The sequence below is a fragment of the Lissotriton helveticus genome, chromosome 2_1, assembly GCF_964261635.1.
Source record: "Lissotriton helveticus chromosome 2_1, aLisHel1.1, whole genome shotgun sequence".
Taxonomy (NCBI): Eukaryota; Metazoa; Chordata; class Amphibia; order Caudata; family Salamandridae; genus Lissotriton; species Lissotriton helveticus.
The window spans coordinates 49,985,478-50,011,535 of NC_136059.1; the positions used below are offsets into that span (position 1 = coordinate 49,985,478).

A 26,058-nucleotide genomic window follows, 5' to 3' on the forward strand; every position below is an offset into this window, starting at 1 on the left:
GTCTCACATGAGAAGTAGTACTGCTTTAGGTACTTCAAAATGCAGGTGGTCTGTGGGCCTAATAATGCCTAAAATCACTTTGTTTTATTGACTAGTTGACATAAGTGGTTGTATACAGTTTTTCAATGGCGGGGTAGCAATGATTATTTTGTTGTGTTTTTGCAATTGGAGGGAATGGACGCCCACTCTTCTCTCATTTCACAAGAGCAGGAAGTGAATAGGGGTCTCTAGGCCATCCTCCTAATGTAGGAAGGCAAGTTATCTTTTGTGTCAATATACCCAAAATACCGCGATGAGCTGTAGGCGTTAAATCACATAAGGCGAACTGTACGTAACAGAGATGTGGTAAGTTTCAGATTAGTGAAGAAGCCATCCATGAAATCCACGTAGCAAAGTTAGGAGAAGTATTAATCTGAGTGATGGAACACGTGAGGAGTGTTCCTCACTCCACAACACTGGGTATTACAGACCACGGCAACGCACTCTACATCGGAATCACCACAAAACCCCTAGAAAGACTTCAGACCATACAGAATGTTGCAGCCAGACTCATCCTTGACCTTCCCGATAAACCTACATCTCACCGCACCTCAGGCAACTCCACTGGCTCCCTGGGCCTCATTTATGAAAAGTGACGCATCGCTGCGTGAAAACAGCGATGCGTCACTTTTCACTGCGCCCTCTTTGCGACACCAATGATCCGTCATATATACAGTATGACACATCATGGTGCAAGGAGTTACAGATTTGTCAGTATTTCTGAAGTATCTGTATGGCGCAAAAGTGACGCATTGCTGGAGTGTGTCACAAAAGTGACGCAACTCCAGCAATGTGTCCTTTCACATGGGGTAAGCCCCACGTGAAAGGGCTTGCGTCAGTCCTACGCCTGCTGTGAGGCAGGCGTAAGAAATTGACGCATTTGCCTCCCAGAAGTGGCGCAGTGAAATCTTATAGATTTCACTGCATCACTTCTACGACCCTTTCTTTTGCTTAGAGCCGCCCTCCTGCATACATTATACCTGGCGCAGGTATAATGTAACATGCATTGATTATAGAAACTTGCTTTTAGAGTTGTGCACCATGAAAAAAAAATCACCCATAAGCAAGAATTCAGTGTTAGTTTTTTATTGACTACTGTATACTGGAATATGATACAAAGCTTAATGACAGAGTAAAATGCCTTCAGACCTAATAGGCTCCTAGAAGCCTGTTGCATGGGAAGTTAGGCGAGCAGAATCTGAAGGAGTTTTTAACCGCTTCGACGCTCATTACGAGCTCAGCTCGTCATGAGTTGTGCCGCTCGCAGGCTGATGACAAGCTGAGCTCGTCATGTAACGCGGGGTTTTTCAAATCGCAGCGCGCATGCGGTTAAACCTCAGCAAAGCCCAGGAGTAGTGATTGGCAGTAGTGACTCTCTGCAGGTCTGTGGTCCATAAGTCCCCAATAGGGGCTGATTTGAGTGGAACTCTGCAGAGTTGATGTGACTAGGACACGAGGGTCTTCTGCAGATGCTGATCCACCTCTGGCGTCTTATCCTTGATGCGGCCTCATGGATCCTCTCAGACGTCTCGAGTAAAAACATTCATCCCAACCCTGCGAGGCATAAATAAAACATACACGTTAGAATTTCAGCAAAGACACTCTTGACACTTTCAAAATCGAATTAACTCCTCTTGGTTTAACCTTTTTATGGTAAAAAATCTTTTTATAATATGATTTGTTTTTTATTGTGCTTTTATGGTTTTTATAATCAAAATCGAATAAAGCAGTTTTTGATTTGATATGATTTGAACTCCTCTTGTAACCAAGTCTGTGTTCTCAATGATTAAACAATGAACAAACCTTACAGCTGTTACTCAGCCAAGGTTGCATTAAATATTCATCTTTTGTGAAAACTCTCACAGATGAAGACAGACTTTGAAGAGAATTATTGACTGCTTTCCCTTTCAACCCATTCAGAAAAACTTCAGTCTTGATTTCAATCAGAAAATCATTTGATTGTGTCACAAGGATTTATCCCTCCCTCTATCAAGTCTGGCCTATTGACTCCTGCCACAACCTATTCAACACCCACTGCAATGCCAATATGTTTGACTAATAAACAAAAGTGCCTTTTGTGTCACTGATGGCTGAAGACGCTCAATCATGCACACATTGGTCACTCATCTTTGTACATCTGCATTCATTCATCAATCCACTGATTTATCCTTCCACTCAACCACACAATCAAAATAAAATAACCCAAAATATTCAAAAGCACATGCTTAAATTATTCAAATCACAAAGGTTTCATCATATATACACAATCCTTCCAAAATACCTACATTACTATTCACCCTTAAAAATACACTCTGCTTTTATACTGGGTGAACCGCTACACCTGTTACTCTTTACACTGGAGAAACAGCCTAATTTTGCTCATAAATATCCCCAAAGCACAGGCTACATCGAACGTTTTCATTTCCACTAGAAGATTAGCAGCTTGCATCCTATTCCTAATTCTATTTTTTTTAATATCGGACATAAAAACTCGTGTCGTATATCTAAAACCGACCGACAGTCTAATAAAATATGTACAATATCGCAGGGGGTACCTAACATACAAGTACATTTACCATCGCTATTTATCATGTCATTTTTCACCCTATTATTTACGTAGCAGGGATTTATTCCCATTCTCACTTTTAGTACCTCACGTCTTAGACGGTAGTTCGGTAACCTGTCTAAATAGGGATACTGTTGTTCTTCTGATTCCCACACCTGGGTCATGTGGGCCACCGATGTTTTCCGTTGGAGGTACTCTCGGTCACCTACACGGGACATGTCGGCTCCCAGGGACCTTAGTTCTTTTTTACCTAATATTGCATGTCCTAGCTGCGGGCATAACTTTAAATCCAGCATTCCATACACTTCTCTTAAAGAGGCTCTTGTTTCTTTTGCCCAGGACAGCTCGCTAAAGGCAATTTCATCTCTACCCCACTGGGAGATTTTTTGAAAATCCCCTGACCCTAGGCCCTGCCAAAAACGTATTAGGGCCATACTGGTGGTTACTGCCCAAGAGGTGAATCCCAACTCCAATCTTGCTGCTTGTACCATTGATGAATTTGGCAACGAAAACAAGCTTTTCAGGATGTTTCCCTCCTCTGTATCCCAACATATTTTCCCACTTAGAAGAAGTACCTCTGCCCCATAAAGAAATTGTGCAGGAACCATTGATAAGTAGGCCTTTATTAATGGCCCATCTGACATTTCCCCATAAACGCTGTTGAATCTTTTTAGACCCTTCACAGTAGCCGTTGCCCTCATTTTTAAACCTTCCAAGTGGGTAGAACATTTCAGATTGCTTGTAAAGCATATTCCCAGGTATATATATTCTGTTACCCTCTCTAATAGGACTGTACCTAGACACCAAGGGAACCTAGTCTTCCTTCCACCGAAATATAATATTTTGGTCTTCTCCATGTTCACTACTAGTTTTTTATTTAAACAGTATTCATTAAACACGTTTAATTTTCCTTGGAGACCTATCTCTGTCTGGTCCCCAATCACCAGGTCGTCCGCATATAGCAGGCAAGATATATGATTACCTCCTAATTTTGGCCTAGCCCCTCTGACCTCTCCTAATTTCCGTGGTGGGTCGGCTATAAACAGAGATAAAAGCAAGGGGGCTAAAACGCACGCCTGCCTCAATTTCCAATCTGGATCCTCCCAGACAATCCTCCCTCCTCATCCAAGATCACCTGGGCCCAGTTATCTGAATGTAAGGCCTGTATAAGGGCTAGCAGATCATTGTGTATTTTATAACCTAACAGGGTTGACCATAGCTGCTCCCTAACCACAAGGGCGAAAGCCGCGCAGAAGTCCACAAAGCAGCAAAATAGATTACCCCTCTGCTCTATCGACATCCGCGCGATCGCCCAGAGAGCGAAGCAATTGTCCTCCTTTGAATGCCCTTCTTTAAATCCACCCTGTTCGGGAGTACTATCAAATTATCTTCTGCCCAATCGTTCAATACCCCTAGGATTACTTTGGAGAATACTTTTTCCCCAATATCCAGAATATTTATTAGGCAGTAATTTTTAGTGGAGTTTACATCGCCTTTTTTATGTATCGGTCTTCTTGGCCATTTGCCATAGATTTCCTCCAGGTAGGTTACCCATTTATCCTCGGGAACTGAGCATTGCGTAGACCCTACCCCTTTCCCTGTGCATTCCTGTATCATTTTCCAAAAACCTTTGACATTTTTTTCTTCTATTGCCTCAAGTTAGTTCATCCAGCATTTTTCTTTAAAGGATATATATTTTTTTATAATAGTTGCCTTATAATTTATCCTCAACTTCTTAAGATCTAGTGATGCTGCGTCGTTGTATCTGTACCTAAGGCATCTTTCGTATTGCCTAATAGCAGCCTTTACTTTCCGGCACTCATCGTCAAACCATGGTTTATTATTTGGATTTAATTTAGCCTTACGTGCTGAACCCTTGTTTCCCCGTTCAATTTTTATCCTCAGGCATTCTACAAGTTGCCTTAATGTATCCTCATACCAGGATACCTAAAGGTAGATTTTCTATATAAACTATTATCTGGAATGCACTCAATTTCTTTATATATTCTTCGGTAATCCGCGTTGTAAGACGTTTTAGATATTCAATATCTACCTGTAACACTTTCTGTCTCGGCGGGTCCCTATTTACCTGCAGTTCCGACCGTAGTGGGAAGTGATCACTACCCTCTACCCTGAGTATTTCAAAGTATTGTATTAAATGAAAGCACCATGCCTGCGTGAAAATATAGTCTATAGGGCACATTTGCTGTACTATTTTAAAGGTGCGCCTTGCCGGCCAATCTCTTTCTTCCCTACCATTTACACAGACTAACCCCATTGCTCCCAGCAGCTGACCGAGCTCCACGTCTTGTTTTGACATGTGACTACTGGTGAACATTGCAAACTCTATATTGTACGCTCTTATCAAGTCACTATGCCAGGCGTCAGTTTTTTGTGGATTTAGTCTATGGTTAAAATCACCCAATATCAGGAGCACATCTCTTGGATAGGTTTTGTATAAATCCTCTAAATCTTTTTTAGGTGTTCCAACTCCGCTTTATACTCATTTATTCCCCTTTTCTGTATATATACATTAATAATGCATAGGCCTCCCTCTCCTACATTGTTATTTGGTGTCAGCACTCTGCTCCCTAATGCCCAGATACACTTTAATTCAAGAAGATGTATATCACTCGCTATCCTTGTGGAGACCAACGTCATCTGTCCATCTGATGCCCTACCTACTTGGTTCTTTCTTGCAGGTTTTACTTGGTGGGTAAAACCTTCAGTAACTGGGGGTTCGTCGCACAGCCAGGTCTCCTGTAAGCATAGAATATCGGTCTTCCCCAGGATATTTTTAAAACCTTCCTGAAACCATATTCTTTTATACCGGTTGACATTCCAAGACAAGAAGGATAGCCTGCGCGACGACCCACATTCCTAATCAATGTTACTCAGGTTCCTCTCCTCCTCACTGTCCATATATGCTAGTTCTCTATACCTATTTCCAACCAGGACATCTTCCTCGCCCCACCTTCACTTTTTAGGGATTATGGTGATTTCCAGGGCTTCCTTATTACCCCGTCCCGCTGTGATCATATTTATTTGCCGTTCTCCCAGCCCCGCATGGTTTCTAAGGAATTGTTTCCCTTGAATATCCATTGTCACATTCTCTCTCTTTAGCAATCTAATTCCTTCCCTTAGCATCTCAGCTTCAGCTTTTTCTATTGCGACTTTTATTAGTGCTGAGTGGAGAAGGACCTTTGTTATTTCTTCCCCTTTAGTATTAACCAAAAATCCCACTTCCTTTAGATCATCTGTACTAACATATTTTAAGCTTGGACACTTTGCAAATGACAGGAGTATCTGAGAACGATTTAGAGGCTTTAATTTCTTAGCCCTTTCCCTGTTCAAAAGGTTCTACAAATAGCCAGGTATCCACTGTTCTGTTTGTCTGTAGATCCTTTCATCCCTCCTATCCGTATTGACTTCTACTCCACCCCTATTCCTACTCCTACAGTCTCTCCCCGGGGTTGGGATACTGGGCCCTGCCCCTATAGAGGTCTCCGTCCCCCATTCGATTCACATATTAAAAAACTGGAAAAAGAAAAAATATGTTATTCTTCAACAGATTCCTGCCAGTTATCTGTACCAAAAGATAGTCGACGTGGCGTTTCTGTGACAACACACATTTTCATCAGCTTCTTAAAGACAATTATTTAATCATATAAATACAATCAATATCTATAAAGAAGCTGGACACTATATTTTATCCATTTTCTCTTCTCAAGATTGGAATGATATTTAATTTATTTCATTCAGAGTGCGTCTTATCCAACAGACAGACAGCAGCTACTTAGTGGTTTTAAAATACATATCATAGATCATTAAAAGCATCTGCAGATCAATAGTCTCCTACAATCATGGACATTTACCTAACATCTGGTCGAGGCAAACTACAAGGAAAAGAAAGACTGTCCTGCTGGAATTTAATATTGCACACAAAGGCCCTGCACTCTGAATGACTGCTTTGGCTGCACAGTTTGGTACTACAACCCTAGTGTTCATGAATACTAGGATGTCACCACAATACGACATGTGTCATAAGTTGCAATATTGACTCATTATAAACTAGCTGTGGCATATTTGCCGGGAGCTTAGCTGATATCGCGCAAAATACGATCTTTTTTAAAATTGTGATAACGTTGTTGTATTTTAATTGTACTCATTCCTACCTTGCTCTGGGACTTTAGTATTGCTTCCCTGATCCCCGCGCAGCCGAGGTAATCGCTGCTGCGGGACAGGCTCTCCCCACTCGCCGCCATCAGCCAACCTCACCGCACGCCACGCCCACCTGCACGAGGCCACGCCCCTAACATCCCCATAAAAACATGTGTCCTCCACGTACGCGCAGCGGACGGGCGCAGCGGGTGCGCCGTTTGCGCGCCGAAGGCGCGCCTATGGCAAGCCCGTCTGGGCCCGTCCGGGCCCAGTCGGACCCAGGCCCAGTCACTCCCCCCGTCTCTTCCGCTGGCCGATTTGCCTACACCAGAGACAGGCTCCGTGCACTCATTCCCTTGAAACACCCCAAGTGCAACTACACTTACACTCATTTAGAAGAAAAACCCTTTACCAACTGTGTCCTATGCAATCCGGCCACTACCAGCACAGGAAATCACGGCCTACAGCTGGGCCTCCTTAACTGTCGGTCTCTCCCTAAACACTCCCACGAAATCAACCTCCTGGTACGGGATCACGACTTTGATATCCTGTTCCTCACGGAAACTTGGCTTACCTCCTGGTCGGATTCTGACATCATCAATGCATTACCTCCTGGCTATCAAATTCAATCCCAGAACAGACCCCTTGGCAGAGGAGGTGGCCTTGCGATAATCTACAGAGAGCAATTCTCATGCAGATCTAGCGACGCCAATATCGACGACTGTGAAAGTTGCCACTTCGCTTTACAAATAGCTCCTGCAAACTCCCTCTCTGGGCTGCTGATATACCGCCCGCCGGGAACTCCAACCAAATTCTCAAGCGCTCTGGTTGACATGGTCACCCAGATGGCGACTACTACCCCCAACTTTCTTATCTTGGGAGACCTTAACCTCCATCTATTAGACCCCAAGGACATAACTGCGTCCGAACTTCTCCTTGACCTTACGTCTTTCGGCATCCGACTAGTTAATTTAGAGCCCACCCATGACAAAGGACACCTTTTGGACCCCATTCTCACCAACATCTCGGATCTCATAACCCGCACTCCTCTTCCCTTACCCTGGACAGACCATTTCTTAATTCCTATCTACTGGCACCTCTTCGTCTCACCCACCCTACCGGCCAAAACCCGGGTCACTGATCGACGCTGGCACAAACTCTCGCCAGAACAATGGGCCTCCACTCTCAGAGCCTCTCCTCCTCCCCCCGTCTCTGACCCAGCCACTGCGGATAATCAGTTCAACTCCTGGCTCACTAACTCACTGGACAAGCTCCTCCCCAAAACTACCACCCTTAGGCGAATTAAAAGAGTGACCCCTGCTCCCTGGTACACCCCTGATCTTAACCTCCTACGTAAGGAGTGCAAAAGAACAGAGCGCTCCTGGAGGAAGGATAAGTCGATAGCCAAAAAAGACGCCTTCCGCACCTCCTTAAAAAACTATAAGATCGCTCTACGCAACACCAAAAGCACATTCTTTGAGGAAAGGATAAAAAACTCCTCCTGCTCCGCCAAGGAAACCTTTATCATTTTAAAAGAATTACTCAAAGTCCCAGATCCGGGACCAGAGAAATTCCCAGATTTCAACACTTCTGAAGAGAAATGCCTCAAACTGGCCAAATTCTTCGATGAGAAGATTCAGAAAATTCTCGCCTCTCTACCTCTTGTCGACTGCAGTCTCATTGAGGAAGACTGCAATAATTCGAACCCATCCACTACCCACCTAAACTCTCTAGGACCAGTAACCTTTGAAGAGGTCTTAACCACGCTAGATACCATCAAAAGCGGATCTCCCAGCGACCCGGTCCCCCTACGCATCCTAAAAAAAGTGGCCCCTACGATCGCCCCTCCTCTAACCGACCTTATCAACGCTTCATTGCTCCAGGGAAAAGTTCCCCCCAGCTGGAAGGCAGCCGTCGTCAAGGCGCTCCTTAAAAAACCTTCACTGGACCCCTTAGATATGGCCAATTACAGGCCAAACTCCCTCCTCCCCGGAATTAGTAAAATCGCTGAAAAGCTAGTCAACAAAAAGCTTTCGCAGTTTCTGGAGTCCAACAACTTGCTCAGAAGCTCGCAAACCGGATTCCGCCCAGGGTCAGGGCACTGACATCGCCCTGCTTGCGGCAGTGGAGGAGGCTAGAGTCCTTTTGGACGCAGGAGGATCAGTGGCAGTGATCCTCCTGGACCTCAGCGCGGCCTTCGACACTGTCAACCACCGGGTCCTAATCCAGCGACTCAAAAATATAGGTGTTGAGGGCACCGCTCTGGCCTGGTTCAAATCTTTCCTAGACCACCGCTCCTTTCAGGTCTGGGAGAATGACACCCGCTCTCCCGAAACCCCCCTCCAATGTGGTGTGCCCCAGGGCTCATCTTTAAGCCCGACATTATTTAATATCTACATGTCCCCATTGGAGGAGGTCGTTATCCCGTTCGGAGTGAAAATCATCAGCTACACTGATGACACTCAACTTGTGGTGTCGCTATTCCATCCCAACCAGGAACCATTTGACCTCCACAGCTGCCTTGCAGAAATACAAGGATGGATGAATAGTTCGTCGCTGAAACTCAATGGCTCAAAGACAGACATCCTCCTCCTCGGACAGAAGGGGCTATCCCTTCCCCCTAACATCTGGCCCCCCTGCTTGGGTGAACCTCCAGTGCCCAAGTCCGAGATTAAGAGCCTGGGAATTTGGCTTGAGAAAGACCTGTCCTTCAAGACCCAAGCCAAAAAAATCGCTGGGACTTGCTTCGGGCTCCTGAAATCCATCAGAAAAATTCTGCCCCTCCTCCCTCCGGTCTCCCAGAAATTGCTTATCCAAGGCCTTATCCTGTCTAGGCTGGATTACAGCAATACCATCTATCTGGGCGCCCCCGAAGCTACCCTCAACAAACTGCAAAGGATCCAGAACACCGCGGCCCGGATTCTTACCAACACCCCGGCCAGAGCCTCGGCCAAACCAGCCTTGAGGCAGCTCCACTGGCTCCCAGTGAGAGAACGAGTCAAGTTCAAGGCCCTCTGTTTGTCACTCAAACTCCTACTGGATAAAGGCCCCCCTATCCTAAACAAATTCATTAGGCCCTATAAAGCCGCAAGACCCCTTCGCTCTGATCATGAACATCTTATCACTATCTCCGGAGTGAAGAGGGCATGCACTGGAGGGCGGCGTTTCTCTGTCAACGTAGCCCGCCTGTGGAATTCCCTCCCCCGTAATCTAAGGATGGAACCAGACTATCTCCGATTCAGGAAACTGCTGAAAACTCATCTGTTTCCCTGATCTCCTTGTCCCCCCCTCTCCCCCTTATGTTAACCTACGGACTGTCCTGATCTCAGCGCTGGGATACTTACGGGTTACTACGCGCTTTACAAAAACCTAATAATAATAATAATAATATTTACTTATCCTATTTAAAACAATCACAATTCCTCAGAGTAGAAAAAGTGTATATGTATATTTTTCTGCAGAGAGACACTGCTCAGCTTTAGGAAAACAATTTGAAGCAATTGCATCTTACTCGAAATGGACATCTAGAAAACATCTTAGGGCACTGCATAAGAGACAGCTATTAAAATCTTGAAGGACTGCAGCCTTGTTAAAGACTGCAAGCAGCTGTTTCTCCCTCAAGAAGGACATGTAGTAATGACTTGAAGCATTGCGACTATGAGAAAGGCTTGGCCTATTGGTTTTGCCAATGCTTGTCCTACCTGCTTGTTCCCTTTTGCATGGTTTTCCCAACGTTTTGTTCCTTCTTTTTCCACCTTTCTCTCTCTTGATCTCAGTCTAAGGGGACGATTATGATGTCATCAGTAAAGGCTCAGAACGGGATTCGGATTCTGTGAATCCGATTGAGGACCTATGTTCCAGACCGAATTTTTCACCTTTCCGGACGACAGAGTACGATGCAAGGAAGCCGTCCGGGCTGCCAGAATCGGTTCCGAATGGGATTCATGCAGCAAGAGTCTTTCGGAGCCGAATAGTACAGCCCAATGGAGACGGTTTCCGAATGACAGAGTACGATGATTCTTTTGGGCAGCCATTCCTAATCGGGTTGGCCTAGACAAAACAGCTTTGGGAATAGGACTTCTGTGGCCCATAGCAGTTTCGTCTTCACCCATAGGCCCCCAGGTGGGGCCCTTGGGGGTGCCCAAGGAACCCTCCTACCCAACCTTGCACAGTGTAGCAGGCACCATGGGACGCACACCACAGGGTGCAAGGTTTTCCCCACCCACTCCTTTTTTCAATGGGAGCCTGTGTTCTCGTTCGGAACACAGTTCAAGTTCAAGTTCAGGATTCTGTATAGCGCACTACTCACCCAGAGGGTCTCAAGGCGCTTGGGGGAGGGGTGCATTATTTATCGAAAAGCCAGGTTTTAAGTTCCTTTCTGAAAGAAATGTGGTTCTGTGTGAGGCGGAGGTGAGAGGGGAGAGAATTCAAGGACTTGGCCGCCAGGTAGGAGAAGGATCTTCCTCCCATGGTGGATCTGTGGATGCGCGGAACTGCGGCGAGGGCTTGATTGGAGGATCTTAGTTGGCGGGTGGGTGTGTAGAAGGACAGTCGTGTGTTGAGGCATTCTGGTCCTAGTTTGTAGAGGGCCTTGTGTGCGTGGGTGAGGAGACGGAACGTTATTCTCTTGTTAACGGGAAGCCAGTGGAGGTCTTTCAGGTGACCGGTAATGTGAGCTTGGCGAGGGATGTCCAATATGAGTCTGGCTGATGCGTTTTGGATGCGTTGGAGTTTTTTCTGTAATTTGGCTGTGGTACTGGCATAGAGGGTATTTCCATATTCCAGTCGGCTGGTGATCAGTGCGTGGGTGACAGTCTTTCTTGTTTCGGTGGGGATCCAACTGAAGATTTTTTTGAGCATACGAAGTACGTTGAAGCAAGAGGATGAGACGGCGTTAACTTGTCTGGTCATCGAGAGGGAGGAGTCTAGGATGAAGCCTAGGTTACGTGCGTGGTCTGTGGATATGGGTGCTGTGCCCAGGGCCGATGGCCACCATGAGTCGTCCCAGGCAGAGGGGGATGATCCTAGGATGAGGACTTCCGTTTTGTCTGAGTTAAGTTTTAGGCGGCTGTTTTTCATCCATTCGGCAACTTCTTGCATGCCTTCGTGAAGATTGGTTTTGGCGGTGTTAGGGTCTTTGGTGAGGGAAAGGATCAGCTGGGTGTCGTCAGCGTAAGAGATGATGTTAAGGTTGTGTTGTCGCGCGATGGATGCGAGGGGACTCATGTAGACGTTGAAGAGGTTGGGACTGAGTGATGATCCTTGTGGTACTCCGCAGATGACTTCGGTGGCCTCGGATTTGAATGGGGGGAGTCGGACTCTCTGGGTTCTCCCGGCGAGGAACGAGATGATCCAGTCCAAGGCTTTTCCTTGTATGCCGATGTTGCTGAGGCGTTGTATGAGGGTGCTGTGACAGACTGTGCCGAAGGATGAGGGCGACTGTTTCTCCGTTGTCCAGTAGTGTTCGGATGTCGTCTGTTGCTGCAATGAGGGCGGTTTCGGTGCTGTGTTTGGCTCGAAAGCCGGACTGCGAGGTGTCGAGGGAGTTGTTGGATTCAAGGAAGGCGGCGAGCTGGCTATTGTCGGCTTTTTCAATGACTTTGGCAGGGAATGGGAGGAGGGAGATGGGGCGGTAGTTCTTAAGTTCAGAGGGGTATGCTGTGGGTTTCTTCAGGAGGGCGCTGAGTACGGCGTGTTTCCAGCTTTCTGGGAAGGTAGCGGAGTTGAAGGAGCAGTTGATGACATCACGGAGATGGGGTGCGATGATGGAGTCTGCTTTGTTGAAAATGTGGTGGGGACAGGGGTCGGTTGGCGAGCCTGAATGGATGGAGTTCATTAGGCGGGTGGTGTCTTCAGTGGTGATTGGGTTCCAGGCGCTAAGGTTGTTAGAGGGCGGTTTAGGTTCCGAGGTGGGAGGAGTGGACTGTTCTTTGGAAATGTTCTCAAAGCTGTTATGTATGTCGGCGATTTTGTTGTAGAAGAAAGCGGATAACGAATCGCAGAGGTCTTGGGAGGGAGTAATGTCGTTTGAGGCTGCGGTGGGGTTGGTAAATTCTTTGACGATGTTGAATAGTTCCTTGCTGTTATGGGCATTGTTGTCGAGTCGGTCCTTGAATGCTGATTTCTTGGTTGATTGAATCAATTGGTGGTGTTTGCGGGTGGCTGTCTTGAAGGTGGTCAGGTTGTCAGTGGTTGGGTTTTTTCTCCATGTTTTCTCGAGAGTACGGCATAGTTTCTTGGATTTCTTAAGGACATCGTTGAACCAGGGGGCCTTTTTGCTACCCTGTCTGGTTTGGTGGTTTTCAAGGGTGCTAATTCGTCAACGCTGTGAGTGATCCATTGTTTGAGTTTGGTGGCAGCTTGGTTTGGGTCCGATGAGAGGGCGGGAGGGTTTTGGTTGAGCGATGTGTGGAGTTGGTCGGTGGTGATTTTGTTCCAGTTTCTTCACGGAATAGGTTGTGGGGGGTTGTGGGTCGAGGTAGTTTTGTAGCTGAAGTGAACGCAGCTGTGGTCCGTCCAATGGAGAGTTGTGGTGTGATCGAAGGAGATGTGCTTGCTGGAGGAGAAGATTGGGTCGAGCGTATGTCCGGCTACATGGGTGGGGGTGTCAACAAGTTGTTTGAGTCCGAGATTGGCCAGGTTGTCCCGGAGGGTGGTGGTATTGTTGTCGTTTTTCTTTTCCAGGTGGAAGTTGAGGTCTCCCAGTAGAATGTAGTTCTCGGAGGTGAGGGCATGTGGGCTGATGAAGTCAGTGATGTCTTTGCTGAATTGTTTACGAGTTCCTGGTGGTCTGTAGATGAGGGTGCCTCTTAGTGTGGTCCTGGGGTCGGTGTGGATCTGGAAGTGGAGGTGTTCGGCTGTTGCAAGGTTATCGTCGAAGCTGGTCGTGATTCTGATGGTGTTCTTATGGACGATAGCGATGCCTCCTCCTGTTTGGTTGGTGCGGTCTTTTCGGATGATCTTGTAAGCGTCCGGGATGGCGATGGCGATGTCGGGTGCTGATGAAGCGTTCATCCAGGTTTCTGTGAGGAATGCGATGTCCGGTGAAGCAGTGTTGAGCAGGTCCCAGAGTTCAGTGGCGTGTCTGTGGACCGAGCGGGTGTTCAGCAGGATGCACTTCAGGTGGTTAGAGTTGGAGCTGTGTTTGGAGTTAGTGGATTTGGTGTGGGTCTTGATGCAGGCGAACTTGCATGAGTGGCAGGCGAAGGGACCGTGGGTTCGTCCTGGGGCAGCTTCGTAGCAATGTGGTGTGCGTCCGGGGTTAAGGGCTGAGAGGGTGGCGGCGTCATACGTTATACGGGAGGAGGTCGGTTTGCGGGGGCCAGGGGGTCTGGCACTGGGCGCCGTCCAGGCGCGGACGGGCGTAGACGGGCTTACCTGGGGCGCGACCGCTCCGCGTGGACGCTGCGCGATGGTCCATCTGTCATAAATGGGGAATGGAGGGGGCGGAGCGTGGGAGGGGCAGCTGGGAGGCGGGAGCGGGGGGGACAGGCTGGAGGCACAACACAAAATGGCAGTAAACAACAACAATAGGCAAACAGGACGAGATTGGGGCACGATGCGCAATAAGCGCTACAGCAGCTGAGCAGGCACAAATTAAGCAGGCAAATAAATTCTAAGTCAGTGCGAGCAAAGTACAGGGTCGATTTTGGCAGCAGTGCTAGCGCTACGATACCAAGAGGCAGGGAGGCAGGGAGGAGCGACCGCGTCTGCAGGAGTCAGGCTGGTCACATTCTCCCCTTGAAGTCAATAGGAGTCCAACCAAACTGAGTCCATAACCATCCGGATACATCGTAATCTGTCAGTAGGACTCCCTGAATACGAATCATTCGGAAAGCATTCCTATCCTGATTCGGTGGGAATGCATTCCTGACAACATCGCAATTGGCCCCATAGTCTGATAATGAAAACATACTTGAGGCTCGTATTGAAAAGGCACCACCATCATAACTTACATTGTCACTTTCCAGTTGTCTTTTCTCTCATCAGCATGCTTTCTGAGCAGCCACATTGTCTCCAAAACCTCCTTTCCATTCTCATCCACAAAGCACTGCCCGGTGAAGACTGTCATTGATTCTGAGGAAGAGAGAGATTACACAGTGTGTTCAATTTCAGTGCAGACAGGGTGTAAATTCTAATTACATTTCAAAGTTATCATGTGTGTTCTGTTCTGTTGATATATTGTGCATTATGATGCTGTGGATGTACCTACCTGCCCGGGAGAGAGGCTGTGGCATACTCACGGAGACACTTACGGGCATATTAATGAGAGCCTTGCGTCACGTTTGCACCACACAAAGTGGTAAATGTGTTACGTAAGGCTCTGAGTCAGCTTTATGAAGCCACGCAAAGCCAGACTGTGTGGCTTTGAGTGGCCTCGTGAATCTTGAGTAAGGCAACGCAAAGCAGTGCAGCGCAAATCGCTGAGCCACCTTACTCTGCACAAAAGGAGGTGCTCTATGGGCATTGTGGTGGCAACTCCAATGGGTTTTGATGCATTCCCACATTTACCAGTCCTTGTAAACCTGGGAATGTGTCGAAATCTTACGCCACTCTAGGGCAGGCGTAACGAGGAGAAATATCTGAATGTTTTTCCTCTTCCTATGTGTGCTACATTCTCTACAGATTGTTTCTGTACAGGAAGGTGCCCCTTCCTGCCAACTACACAGTCTCACTTGCATCAAGGTGCAGGGGTGCCTGCGTTGGCACTAGGCCGCTGAAATAGAGCCAGAGCAGTGTGAAAGGACAGGAATGCATCATATTGGAGAAGTATGTGCCTCTATTAGGCATAGAGGGGACATGGCATATGAGGCCACAACATTATTATGGACACAGTCTCCAAAGCTGGAAACCTCTTGTAAGCATGATCTCTCAAAAGCGTTAAAGACACTTGGGCAGATTTACATCTTTTGGTGCAGGGCAGAGCTGCACAGGCACCTTGTTGGACTGCCCTGCATCAAAGGGAAAGGGCAGGAATGCACTGTTCTATGTAATACAGCGCATTCCTGTCCTTTCCCGCTGCACTGGTGTCATTTGGCTGCTCAGTGACAACGCAGGCACCCTTACACCATGGTGCAAAGGTGTCTGCATTGCATGCAGGATTATTTTTGTGCACAAAGGACACCTTCCAGCACAAAAACAGTCCTGGGAGGCTTTTTTCTTCTTTCTATGTGTGCTACAGAATGCAGCACACATAGATAGAGGAATAAATAAGGTGAAATAAAGATATTTTTCCTTGTTGAACCTGCCTGGGGAGGCGTAAGGTTTTGGCGCATCACCATGTTTACATAGCCCTGTAAATCTGGGGGGGTGTCAAAATTAAGCCTGGGCGGAGTTTGTGGAGTATAACCACTTTCTTTGGCTTGGAATGGCCTCATAGATAAGGAGTAAGGCAAAGCAGCGCAAGTCTCTGGCTGCTTTACTCTGCGCTAGGGAGACGTTCCATGGTCATTGCTGGTGTTAATTAATTTTAGGTGTGGGTTGTGGGGTTTATAGGGGTAAAGGGCTGGAAGTAATTTATGTTTAATTAATTAATATTTAGTTGATCATTAATATTCAATAATTAATCATTAATTAGGGTCATTTTTGTGTGTGGAGGTTTTGGTTTTATAGCGGTATAGGGTGAGGAGTAAATTAATTTTACTTACTTTATAATTAGTTGTTAAATATTATTAGTTTTTTAATTGAAAATTAATTTTCATTGTGTAAATATTTGTTTTACAGTTTATTTTCAGCTGTGGTTTTGGGGATTATAGAGGTTAAGGGTGGGAAATTAATTAATTGTATTGTGTTTTAATTTGTTTTTTAATTAATATTATTTCTTGAATTTAGAATTAATTATGTTAATGATGGAAGTACATTTTTCTTTAAATGTAGATGTGGGCTGTAAATTGTGTTGTGTTATAGGGTAGGAAATAAAAAAACGTATGTAATAATTTATGTTTTTGTTTCTAAATAATTTGTAATTAAAGTAATTGTTTGATTCTTTTTGTATTTTATATAATATATGTAGGCATTTTTCATATGTATTTAACATTATAATATGTGTTTATATATATTAAATATATTTGTATTTTAATTTTGAAAATATTTATATATTTTTTATTTATTTTGAGTTTTAAATATTTTTTGTTGTTGTTGATATTTTGTTTATTTTTTAATTTTGAACTGACCAGGGTGGGAATACAAATATTTATTCCTCCTCAATCCAACAATTTCACTAAATGTTATCCTTCCTCTATCCAACACTTTCACTACTGTTGCACTGACTAGAGTGAGAATAGTAATTTTTACCCGTCCGCTATTCAACACTTTCCCTACTGTTGCACTCACTGGGCTGGGAATAGTAATTTTTACCCCTCCGCTATGCAACACTTTGCCTACTGTTACACTCATTGGAGTGGGAATAGTAAGTTTAATCCTCAGCTATCCAACATTGTCCCTATTGTTGCACTCCCTGGATTGGGAATAACAATTTCTAACCCTCCTTTAACCAACACTTTCCCTACTGTTGCACTCATTGGAGTGGGAATAGTAATGTTTACCCATCCGCTATCCAACGCTTTCCCTACTGTTGCACTCATTGGTGTGGGAATAGTAATTTTTACCCCTCAGCTAGCCAATACTTTCCTCACTGCTGCACTGACTGGCGTGGGAATAGTAAATGTTACCCCTCAGCTATCCAACACTTTCCCTACTGTTCCACTCACTGGAGTAGGAATAGTAATTTTTACCCCTCTGCTATCTGACACTTTCCCTACTCTTGCGCTCATTGGAGAGGGAATAGTAATTTTTACCCCTCCGCTGTCCAACACTTTCCCTACTGTGGCACTTTCTGGAGTCGGAATAGTACATTTTACCCCTCCGCTTTCCAACACTTTCCCTACTGTTGCATTGACTGGAGTGTGAAACTTAAGTGTAAAGATTTTTAGATAATGTAATGTTTTAATTTATAATAGAATGCTTTTTTAATATATTTTATCTTATTGGTATATGTTAATGTAAATATAAATATTAAACATTGCCAATTAAACGTTGGTCCCAGCCGTGGCGCGAGTCAGCCACAATTTATACAAAATTTGATCCATGATTCAAGGAAAGAGGCGGCACACCATTCCACGGTCGGACACTTTTATTCACCAACAACAACGTGTTTCAGGATTGCAATAACTTTGGAGTAACTTATCTTTCAAATATTCAGGTCTTCTATATGTTAACACTGGGACATTTCCAACAGTTTTACCTATTATGGGGTCAGATTTTATGAGGCCCCAATGTTTCCTCATCATGTGTCTCAGTTTGTTGGATCTAGTGTTGTACGTAGTTATCATACGGGGACTGACCATGGCGTCCGTATCATTAGGCTTCTCTTTACTTGTAAATAAAACTTTAGTTTGTGTTACATTGCCCAATTTAGTGCTTGCTTGTTTGAGAACCCTTTCAGAGTATCCCCATTGTTGAAACATTGTTTCATGACATTAACCTCTTTCCTGTAGTCCTCATCAGTATTACCCATTTGGAACGTAATGTTGCAGTATTTCCTCTATGTCACTCATGCTGTCATGAATTTAAAATGGCAACTAATGAAGTATCAAACAATTGACAAAGGCCGTCTTTGCGGCTGAAACGCATCATTGTTGGCGAATAAAAGTATCGGACCATGGAATGGTGGGCCGCCTCTTTCCTCGTGGAAAGAGGCGGCACACCAAGATCGTGGATCGAATGATATATATATATATATATATATATATATATATACCAAATAAATTGCGGTTTTACTGGCGTGCTGCCAGATCGCTGGTGGTGCACACAAGGTAGGTATACCGCCAGAGTTAGAAATGTAGAAAAATATCTCCAAACCCTTCTATGATAAAGGATTCGGCACTCGTCATCATGAGGTTTCTCCTGTTTATTATGTCAGTTGCATCAGACACAAGAAACAGAACAGGCACTGGAGGGACGCGTTTCGGCAGTCATACTGCCTTCCTCGAGAAAAAGAGGCTTAGTATGGGGCCGGGGGTGTGGCTAGCAGCGAAGGGGTTTAACATTAGCTTGGGCCTGTGTGTTTACCTAAATGTCCTATAAAAATATAACTAATACTTGTCTGATGCATATGTGTTTGAACTAGTAATGTCAGTAATGAAATGCAACACACCTGCATCAACACTTATTGTAAACTTTTAGTTAAATTATATTTGGTGGGAGTATTTTTTATCATAAAGAATGCTGGCACCAAAGTAACCCCCATCCCTGTGGCCACAGACCACCAACTTTTTGACACCTTCGTTAATATTAAAAATACTGTTAAATTCCAAACCTATCATCTTCTTCAGATAAGGGATGGTTTATTCGTTTTTTTTAAATAATTGAGACCATATTCATGGCTATGCAATCACTGGTCAAGACGAAAGGTGTAATAACTTATATTGAGTACCAAAGTCAAATAGCATACACATTTTCAAGGTCAAGGTATCATAGCAACATTCCAGAATCTATTAATAGAGCAAAGGATATGAACAGTTCAATTAGAACATGCTCTGGTGGTCCTGGAGTGTGAGGAGCACACATACATTTGCATAAACAAAAGCCATCTTGCTCAGCGGTTTCTCCATCAGGGAACAGCCGACGCCCTGGTGCCGGATGTCCCGCGCTTGTCTTGGGGGCTGCAGCGGCACTGATAATGTCATGAGTCGAAGAAGCTCTGAGCTGGATTAAGGAAAGTGTAGACCCACTGGCGCCCCAGGTCCTAGCGGCATTCCCGCTTCTCTAAAGAATATCTGATTGATAGAAACTTGCGGTCCTATTTATCAATATCTCACTCTTTGTCACCTTACATGTTTACCTTGTGGGGAACAACCTTTACAACGAAGGTTTTACAACGCGGTACTGTTACCACGCAACTTTTACAACACAAGACGTTACAACGACTTGCGCTGGGGGGCGCTCCAGGATAGTAAATAGTTTAATTTACTATCCAACTCCTTCCCTACTATCCACGGGGACTGGAGTTGGAATAGTAAATTAAAATATTTACTATCCAGCGCCCCCCAACACAAGTCCTTGTAACGACTTGCGTTGTAAAAGTTGCGTAGTAACGGCACGCGTTGTAACGTCGTACATCCTTACCTTGTATATGAAACATTTGATTAAGGCCCTGATTACTTTTGGAAATATTGTATATAATTGCCAGGTGGTTCTCAATGACTTTTCCATAAGGACAATACTCCTCATTCTCTTTATAGGCCTGGGTGGGAATTGCGGAGTTTAACTCCGCGGAATTCCGCAGAGTTACAAAAAAATTACACGAGATTCTACGGAATCCAGCGAATGGGCAGAAATAGGCATGTTGTGCTGCTCACCCTGTGATTTAGTGCCGGGAGCTAGTTACACAGAGAACAATCAGCGTGAACTGCACCATGCCAGAGGGCGCACTTCTTGAGCTGATTTAGCTACCGCTCGAATAGATGTTCTACTCGAGCGGCAGCTCCATGGCCGAGAACTATCATGGCTGCCCGCGACCACCTGCGGTGGGGAAATCTCCCCGGGTAGCCTCCTAGCTACCAAAAAATCATGCTAGGGGACGCCAAATCTCTATCACTCTTGCCAACTTACTGTTTTTGAGCCACATGCAAGAAAAAAACTCTGTCACGCTGCAGTCGGCGGAATTTGGACGAAACGACATTAACGCAGAGTGGCCAAAATTCCATCAATTCCACCAGCGGGCTCACCCCTAATTTTCACATCAAATTTGAGTCAAAAATCAGTAATCAGCAGACCAATTATTAAAGAAAATTCTTTTGCTTATCAACAAGATTGGATGAAATGATGTTTGCAATGCTGCCTGAGTAATAAACTGTTTTTTAAACAAATATTGTTAGTAGATTTACAACCTTGAAGAGGACAGCAAGGTGTGGGATGCACAGGGTAATGTTTAGGAAAAAAGATGCCCTGGAGAAAGGATGCTGGGAGGAGAGCACACAATGGCTGAACATTTCATGTAAATAAATAAACACATAGAATAAAGCCGTACCTGAGAAGGCCCACTTCACCGTGAAACCCACGGTGGGCTCGTCGTCTAGCTGTTGGGCGCCCACCAGAGGGGACTCTACGATGGTGTTGTTTGTTGTAGAAACAGTCGTCAGATAGGATCCCCCGAAGGCGCCCTTGGAGTCGACACTGCCGATGGACATGGTGGAACCAAGGTCGTTCTTCCATGTTCCAGAGAGATGACACTGCGGAGAGACAGACACGAGCCATGTTGAGGTCCCAAACCGTGTAGGAATCCATCCTGGTGGTCGCTCCACGAGAGCCGAAGGGACCACAGCCCGTGACGCGCCACAGCATCTGTGGATGCAGCGCCTTGCGGATTCAGCAGCCGCAGAACACAGGACCCCTCAACCCCCACAGCGTAGGGGGCCCCCCTGGCGTATCCGTACTGGAGAGCAGGGCTCGAGTCGGGCTACCACGGGGGTGAACGGCGTCCCCCCACCTATTTTACCAGGAGCTCGATAGCTGGAGCAAATGGAGCCACACATTCACTCTTTGGCCTCTCTGGGGCGAGATCGGAGCTCACAGTAGCTGCTCACGCGCTGGCTTCTCTGATGCAATCGCATCTAAGGGGTGAGTGAGGGGAGGCTTCGAGTCTGATGGTGCAAGCCACCTTTCGTGACGTCACTTCCTGTCATGACGTCAGTGTCCCCCCACTTCTTTTTTTAGGACTTGTGCCCTGCTGGGGAGGCCCCCTCAACCCACACAGTGTAGGGGGACCCCTACTGGAGGCCTTCTCAGCCCCCACTGATGCGAGTGTGGGAGGCTCCTTCAGGATATCTTGCAGGAGGGCACGTTTTGTTATGCCACTGGGCTCGAGTGATGCAGAACTACACACAAAACCACTTATCATAGATACTAATGCATTGTCATACATAGAGGTTCTTCTCCAGAGAGGAAGATAGTTAGATTTACAATCCAGCCTGTTGTGCATACTGCTTCACATCACACAGACACTGCGCACCCATTGTAGACTCATACACTGCTGTGATTCACGAATCTCAGCTGGTGGGAGCTTGTTTGAGTGGCTTGACTTCATTATGTAACTCATGTCCCAAAATGTATGACCCTGGGTGGTAAGGCATGTCTCGCCATTGGCCTTAGCTAAGGTGTTGTCTTATGTGCCTTGCCACAGTCCATTTACTGCGGAACCGTACCATGTGCCCAAGGGTCTCTCTACCCGATGTACAAAGGGGAATATTTACAAGCCTCTTGCCCCACCGGTGCGCCCCTTTGTACGACACACGGGAGGCACGGAGTGCAGACCCATATCTGCATTTCATAGTGGATATGGTGTTGTTAGGCGATGCAGCGCAAGCCGCTGCGTTGCCGTACACTGTGTCGTGGGGGCTTTAAATAGGCGTTGCAAGGGGTTTTCCCATACAACACCAGTGGGTTTTGCCAAATTCCCAAATTACAAGGACATGTAAACCTAGGGATGCGTCAAAAGGGTGTGTCTCACAGGGGAGGCATAACAAGGAGAAATATCTTTATTCATCTTAATTTTTTCCTCTTTCTTTGCTTGCTGCACAAGCAACCATGAGTTGTTTTGGTGCACGAAGGTGAGCCGTCCTGCACAAAAACAATCCCGCAAAGAATGCAGACACCCGTGCACCATGGTGCAAGGGGGCCTGAGTTGTGCCTGCGCTGTGCCTGCGTTGGTGCTAGGCACCACCTGGTGCGCCACTGCTGGTTGAAAGGACAGTATTGCACTGTATATCATGGATGCAATGCATTCCTTCCCTTTCTAATTGGCACAGGGCAGCACAGCAAATAGACTTGGGGCACTGCCCTACCTCAATTATTTTCAAATATGGCCCAAGTATACATTTAGGGGCATGTTTACTAGCCTCTGGTGCGTCACTTTTTATGATGCATCGGCAGCGCAGACCCATATGTACCAAGCCGTGCGAAGCCACTTTGCGTGGCTTTTCATGGCCTGGGAGATATGGCACAAGGCAAGTTGCGGCGTTGTATTACACTTCGTCAAGGGGGCGTTCCATGGGGTTTGCAGTGGGTTTTTGAACACAACACTAATAGATTTTGACGCATTCCTGCAGGCAGTGGTGGTGAAAGTCCAACGGGGAGAAGGACTGGGGGGCTTGAGAGATTTACAGGTTACACCCTCTTACCTTGCTGCAGACAGAGGTGGTGAGAGCCAGTCCCACAGGGCGGACTGGGAGCCTATAGAGATTTACAGGTTACACCCCCTTACCTTGCTGCAGACAGAGGTGGTGAGAGCCAGTCCCACAGGGCGGACTGGGAGCCTATAAAGATTTACATGTCACACTTCCTTTCCTTGCCACAGACAGAGGTTGTGAGATCCAGTCCCACGGGGAGGGCTAGAGGGAATAGAGAGATTTACAGGTTACACCCCCTTACCTTGCTGCACACAGAGGTGGTTAGAGTCAGGGAGAAGGACTGGGGGGCTTGAGAGATTTACAGGTTACACCCTCTTACCTTGCTGCAGACAGAGGTGGTGAGAGCCAGTCCCACAGGGCGGACTGGGAGCCTATAAAGATTTACAGGTTACACCCCCTTACCTTGCTGCAGACAGAGGTGGTGAGAGCCAGTCCCACAGGGCGGACTGGGAGCCTATAAAGATTTACAGGTTACACCCCCTTACCTTGCAGCAGACAGAGGTGGTGAGAGCCAGTCCCACAGGGCGGACTGGGAGCCTATAAAGATTTACATGTCACACTTCCTTTCCTTGCCACAGACAGAGGTTGTGAGATCCAGTCCCACGGGGAGGGCTAGAGGGAATAGAGAGATTTACAGGTTACACCCCCTTACCTTGCTGCACACAGAGGTGGTTAGAGTCAGGGAGAAGGACTGGGGGGCTTGAGAGATTTACAGGTTACACCCTCTTACCTTGCTGCAGACAGAGGTGGTGAGAGCCAGTCCCACAGGGCGGACTGGGAGCCTATAGAGATTTACAGGTTACACCTCCTTACCTTGCTGCAGACAGAGGTGGTGAGAGCCAGTCCCACAGGGCGGACTGGGAGCCTATAGAGATTTACAGGTTACACCTCCTTACCTTGCTGCAGACAGAGGTGGTGAGAGCCAGTCCCACAGGGCGGACTGGGAGCCTATAGAGATTTACAGGTTACACCTCCTTACCTTGCTGCAGACAGAGGTGGTGAGGGCCAGTCCCACAGGGCGGACTGGGAGCCTATAGAGATTTACAGGTTACACCTCCTTACCTTGCTGCAGACAGAGGTGGTGAGAGCCAGTCCCACAGGGCGGACTGGGAGCCTATAAAGATTTACATGTCACACTTCCTTTCCTTGCCACAGAGAGAGGTTGTGAGATCCAGTCCCACGGGGAGGGCTAGAGGGAATAGAGAGATTTACAGGTTACACCCCCTTACCTTGCTGCACACAGAGGTGGTTAGAGTCAGGGAGAAGGACTGGGGGGCTTGAGAGATTTACAGGTTACACCCTCTTACCTTGCTGCAGACAGAGGTGGTGAGAGCCAGTCCCACAGGGCGGACTGGGAGCCTATAGAGATTTACAGGTTACACCTCCTTACCTTGCTGCAGACAGAGGTGGTGAGAGCCAGTCCCACAGGGCGGACTGGGAGCCTATAGAGATTTACAGGTTACACCTCCTTACCTTGCTGCAGACAGAGGTGGTGAGAGCCAGTCCCACAGGGCGGACTGGGAGCCTATAGAGATTTACAGGTTACACCTCCTTACCTTGCTGCAGACAGAGGTGGTGAGGGCCAGTCCCACAGGGCGGACTGGGAGCCTATAGAGATTTACAGGTTACACCTCCTTACCTTGCTGCAGACAGAGGTGGTGAGAGCCAGTCCGAGAAGGAGCAGGAAGGGGGTCTTAGAGCAGTGCCCGGGTGCCATCCTGCCTTCTAAGGGGTGCCACTAGTCCTATCCTTTGGTTAGATGTGGTTCCTATTTATATTATAGGAGACAAGCAACCTGCCTCCCCCCAGTGCAAAACACTCCCCTTGAGCTGGAGGAATGGTGCAACTTGGGGCTTTTCCTGTCAATTAGTCATTCCTTGGTAATAGGATATATTTGTTTATCCTCCTGTGAATCAGGCAGGTTCCCAGGAGAGGGCAGGGCCAAGAAAAGGTCAGGAGATCTTATGTTTCATAGGAGGTGGCAGCAGCATGCCAGCACACACGACACTGGGTATGTGTGTGGCCTGGAGAGATTTACAGGTTACAGCACCTTACCTTGCTGCATGTGGAGGTGGTGAAATCCAGACCCACAGAGTGAAGGGGGGGCTGGAGAGTTTTACAGGTTGCACCACCGTCCCTTGCTGCAAAGAAAGGTGGTGAGAGCCAGACCCACAAAGAGAAAGACTGGGATCCTGGAGAGATTTACAGGTTACACTTCCTTACCTTGCTGCAGACAGAGGTGGTGAGAGCCAGTCCCACAGGGAGGGCTGGGGGCCTATAGAGATTTACAGGTTACACCACCCCTTACCTTGCTGCACACAGAGGTGGTGAGAGCCAGTCCCACAGGGAGCACTGGGGGCCAATAGAGATTTACAGGTTACACTTCCTTACCTTGCTGCAGACAGAGGTGGTGAGAGCCAGTCCCACAGGGAGGGCTGGGGGCCTATAGAGATTTACAGGTTACACCACCCCTTACCTTGCTGCACACAGAGGTGGTGAGAGCCAGTCCCACAGGGCGGACTGGGAGCCTATAGAGATTTACAGGTTACACCCCCTTACCTTGCTGCAGACAGAGGTGGTGAGAGCCAGTCCCACAGGGCGGACTGGGAGCCTATAGAGATTTACAGGTTACACCCCCTTACCTTGCCGCAGAGGTGGTGAGAGCCAGTCCCACAGGGCGGACTGGGAGCCTATAGAGATTTACAGGTTACACCCCCCCCTTACCTTGCTGCAGACAGAGGTGGTGAGAGCCAGTCCCACAGGGCGGACTGGGAGCCTATAGAGATTTACAGGTTACACCCCCCCTTACCTTGCTGCAGACAGAGGTGGTGAGAGCCAGTCCCACAGGGCGGACTGGGAGCCTATAGAGATTTACAGGTTACACCCCCTTACCTTGCCGCAGAGGTGGTGAGAGCCAGTCCCACAGGGCGGACTGGGAGCCTATAGAGATTTACAGGTTACACCCCCCTTACCTTGCTGCACACAGAGGTGGTGAGAGCCAGTCCCACAGGGCGGACTGGGAGCCTATAGAGATTTACAGGTTACACCCCCTTACCTTGCTGCAGACAGAGGTGGTGAGAGCCAGTCCCACAGGGCGGACTGGGA

General features: G+C 47.0%; 1 protein-coding gene across 1 annotated transcript; it reads right to left on the minus strand.

Annotated features, from left to right (window-relative positions):
• Positions 1–1,109: 1,109 nt before the first annotated feature.
• LOC144819201 (avidin-like) lies at positions 1,110–25,299 on the minus strand. Its single transcript, XM_078677176.1, has 4 exons — positions 25,262–25,299; positions 20,796–20,997; positions 14,722–14,842; positions 1,110–1,593 (listed from the first exon to the last, which is right to left on the minus strand). The coding sequence occupies exons 2-4, from the start codon at positions 20,953–20,955 to the stop codon at positions 1,560–1,562; spliced, it is 315 nt and encodes a 104-aa protein (XP_078533302.1). The 5' UTR covers positions 20,956–20,997; positions 25,262–25,299; the 3' UTR covers positions 1,110–1,559.
• Positions 25,300–26,058: the final 759 nt, after the last annotated feature.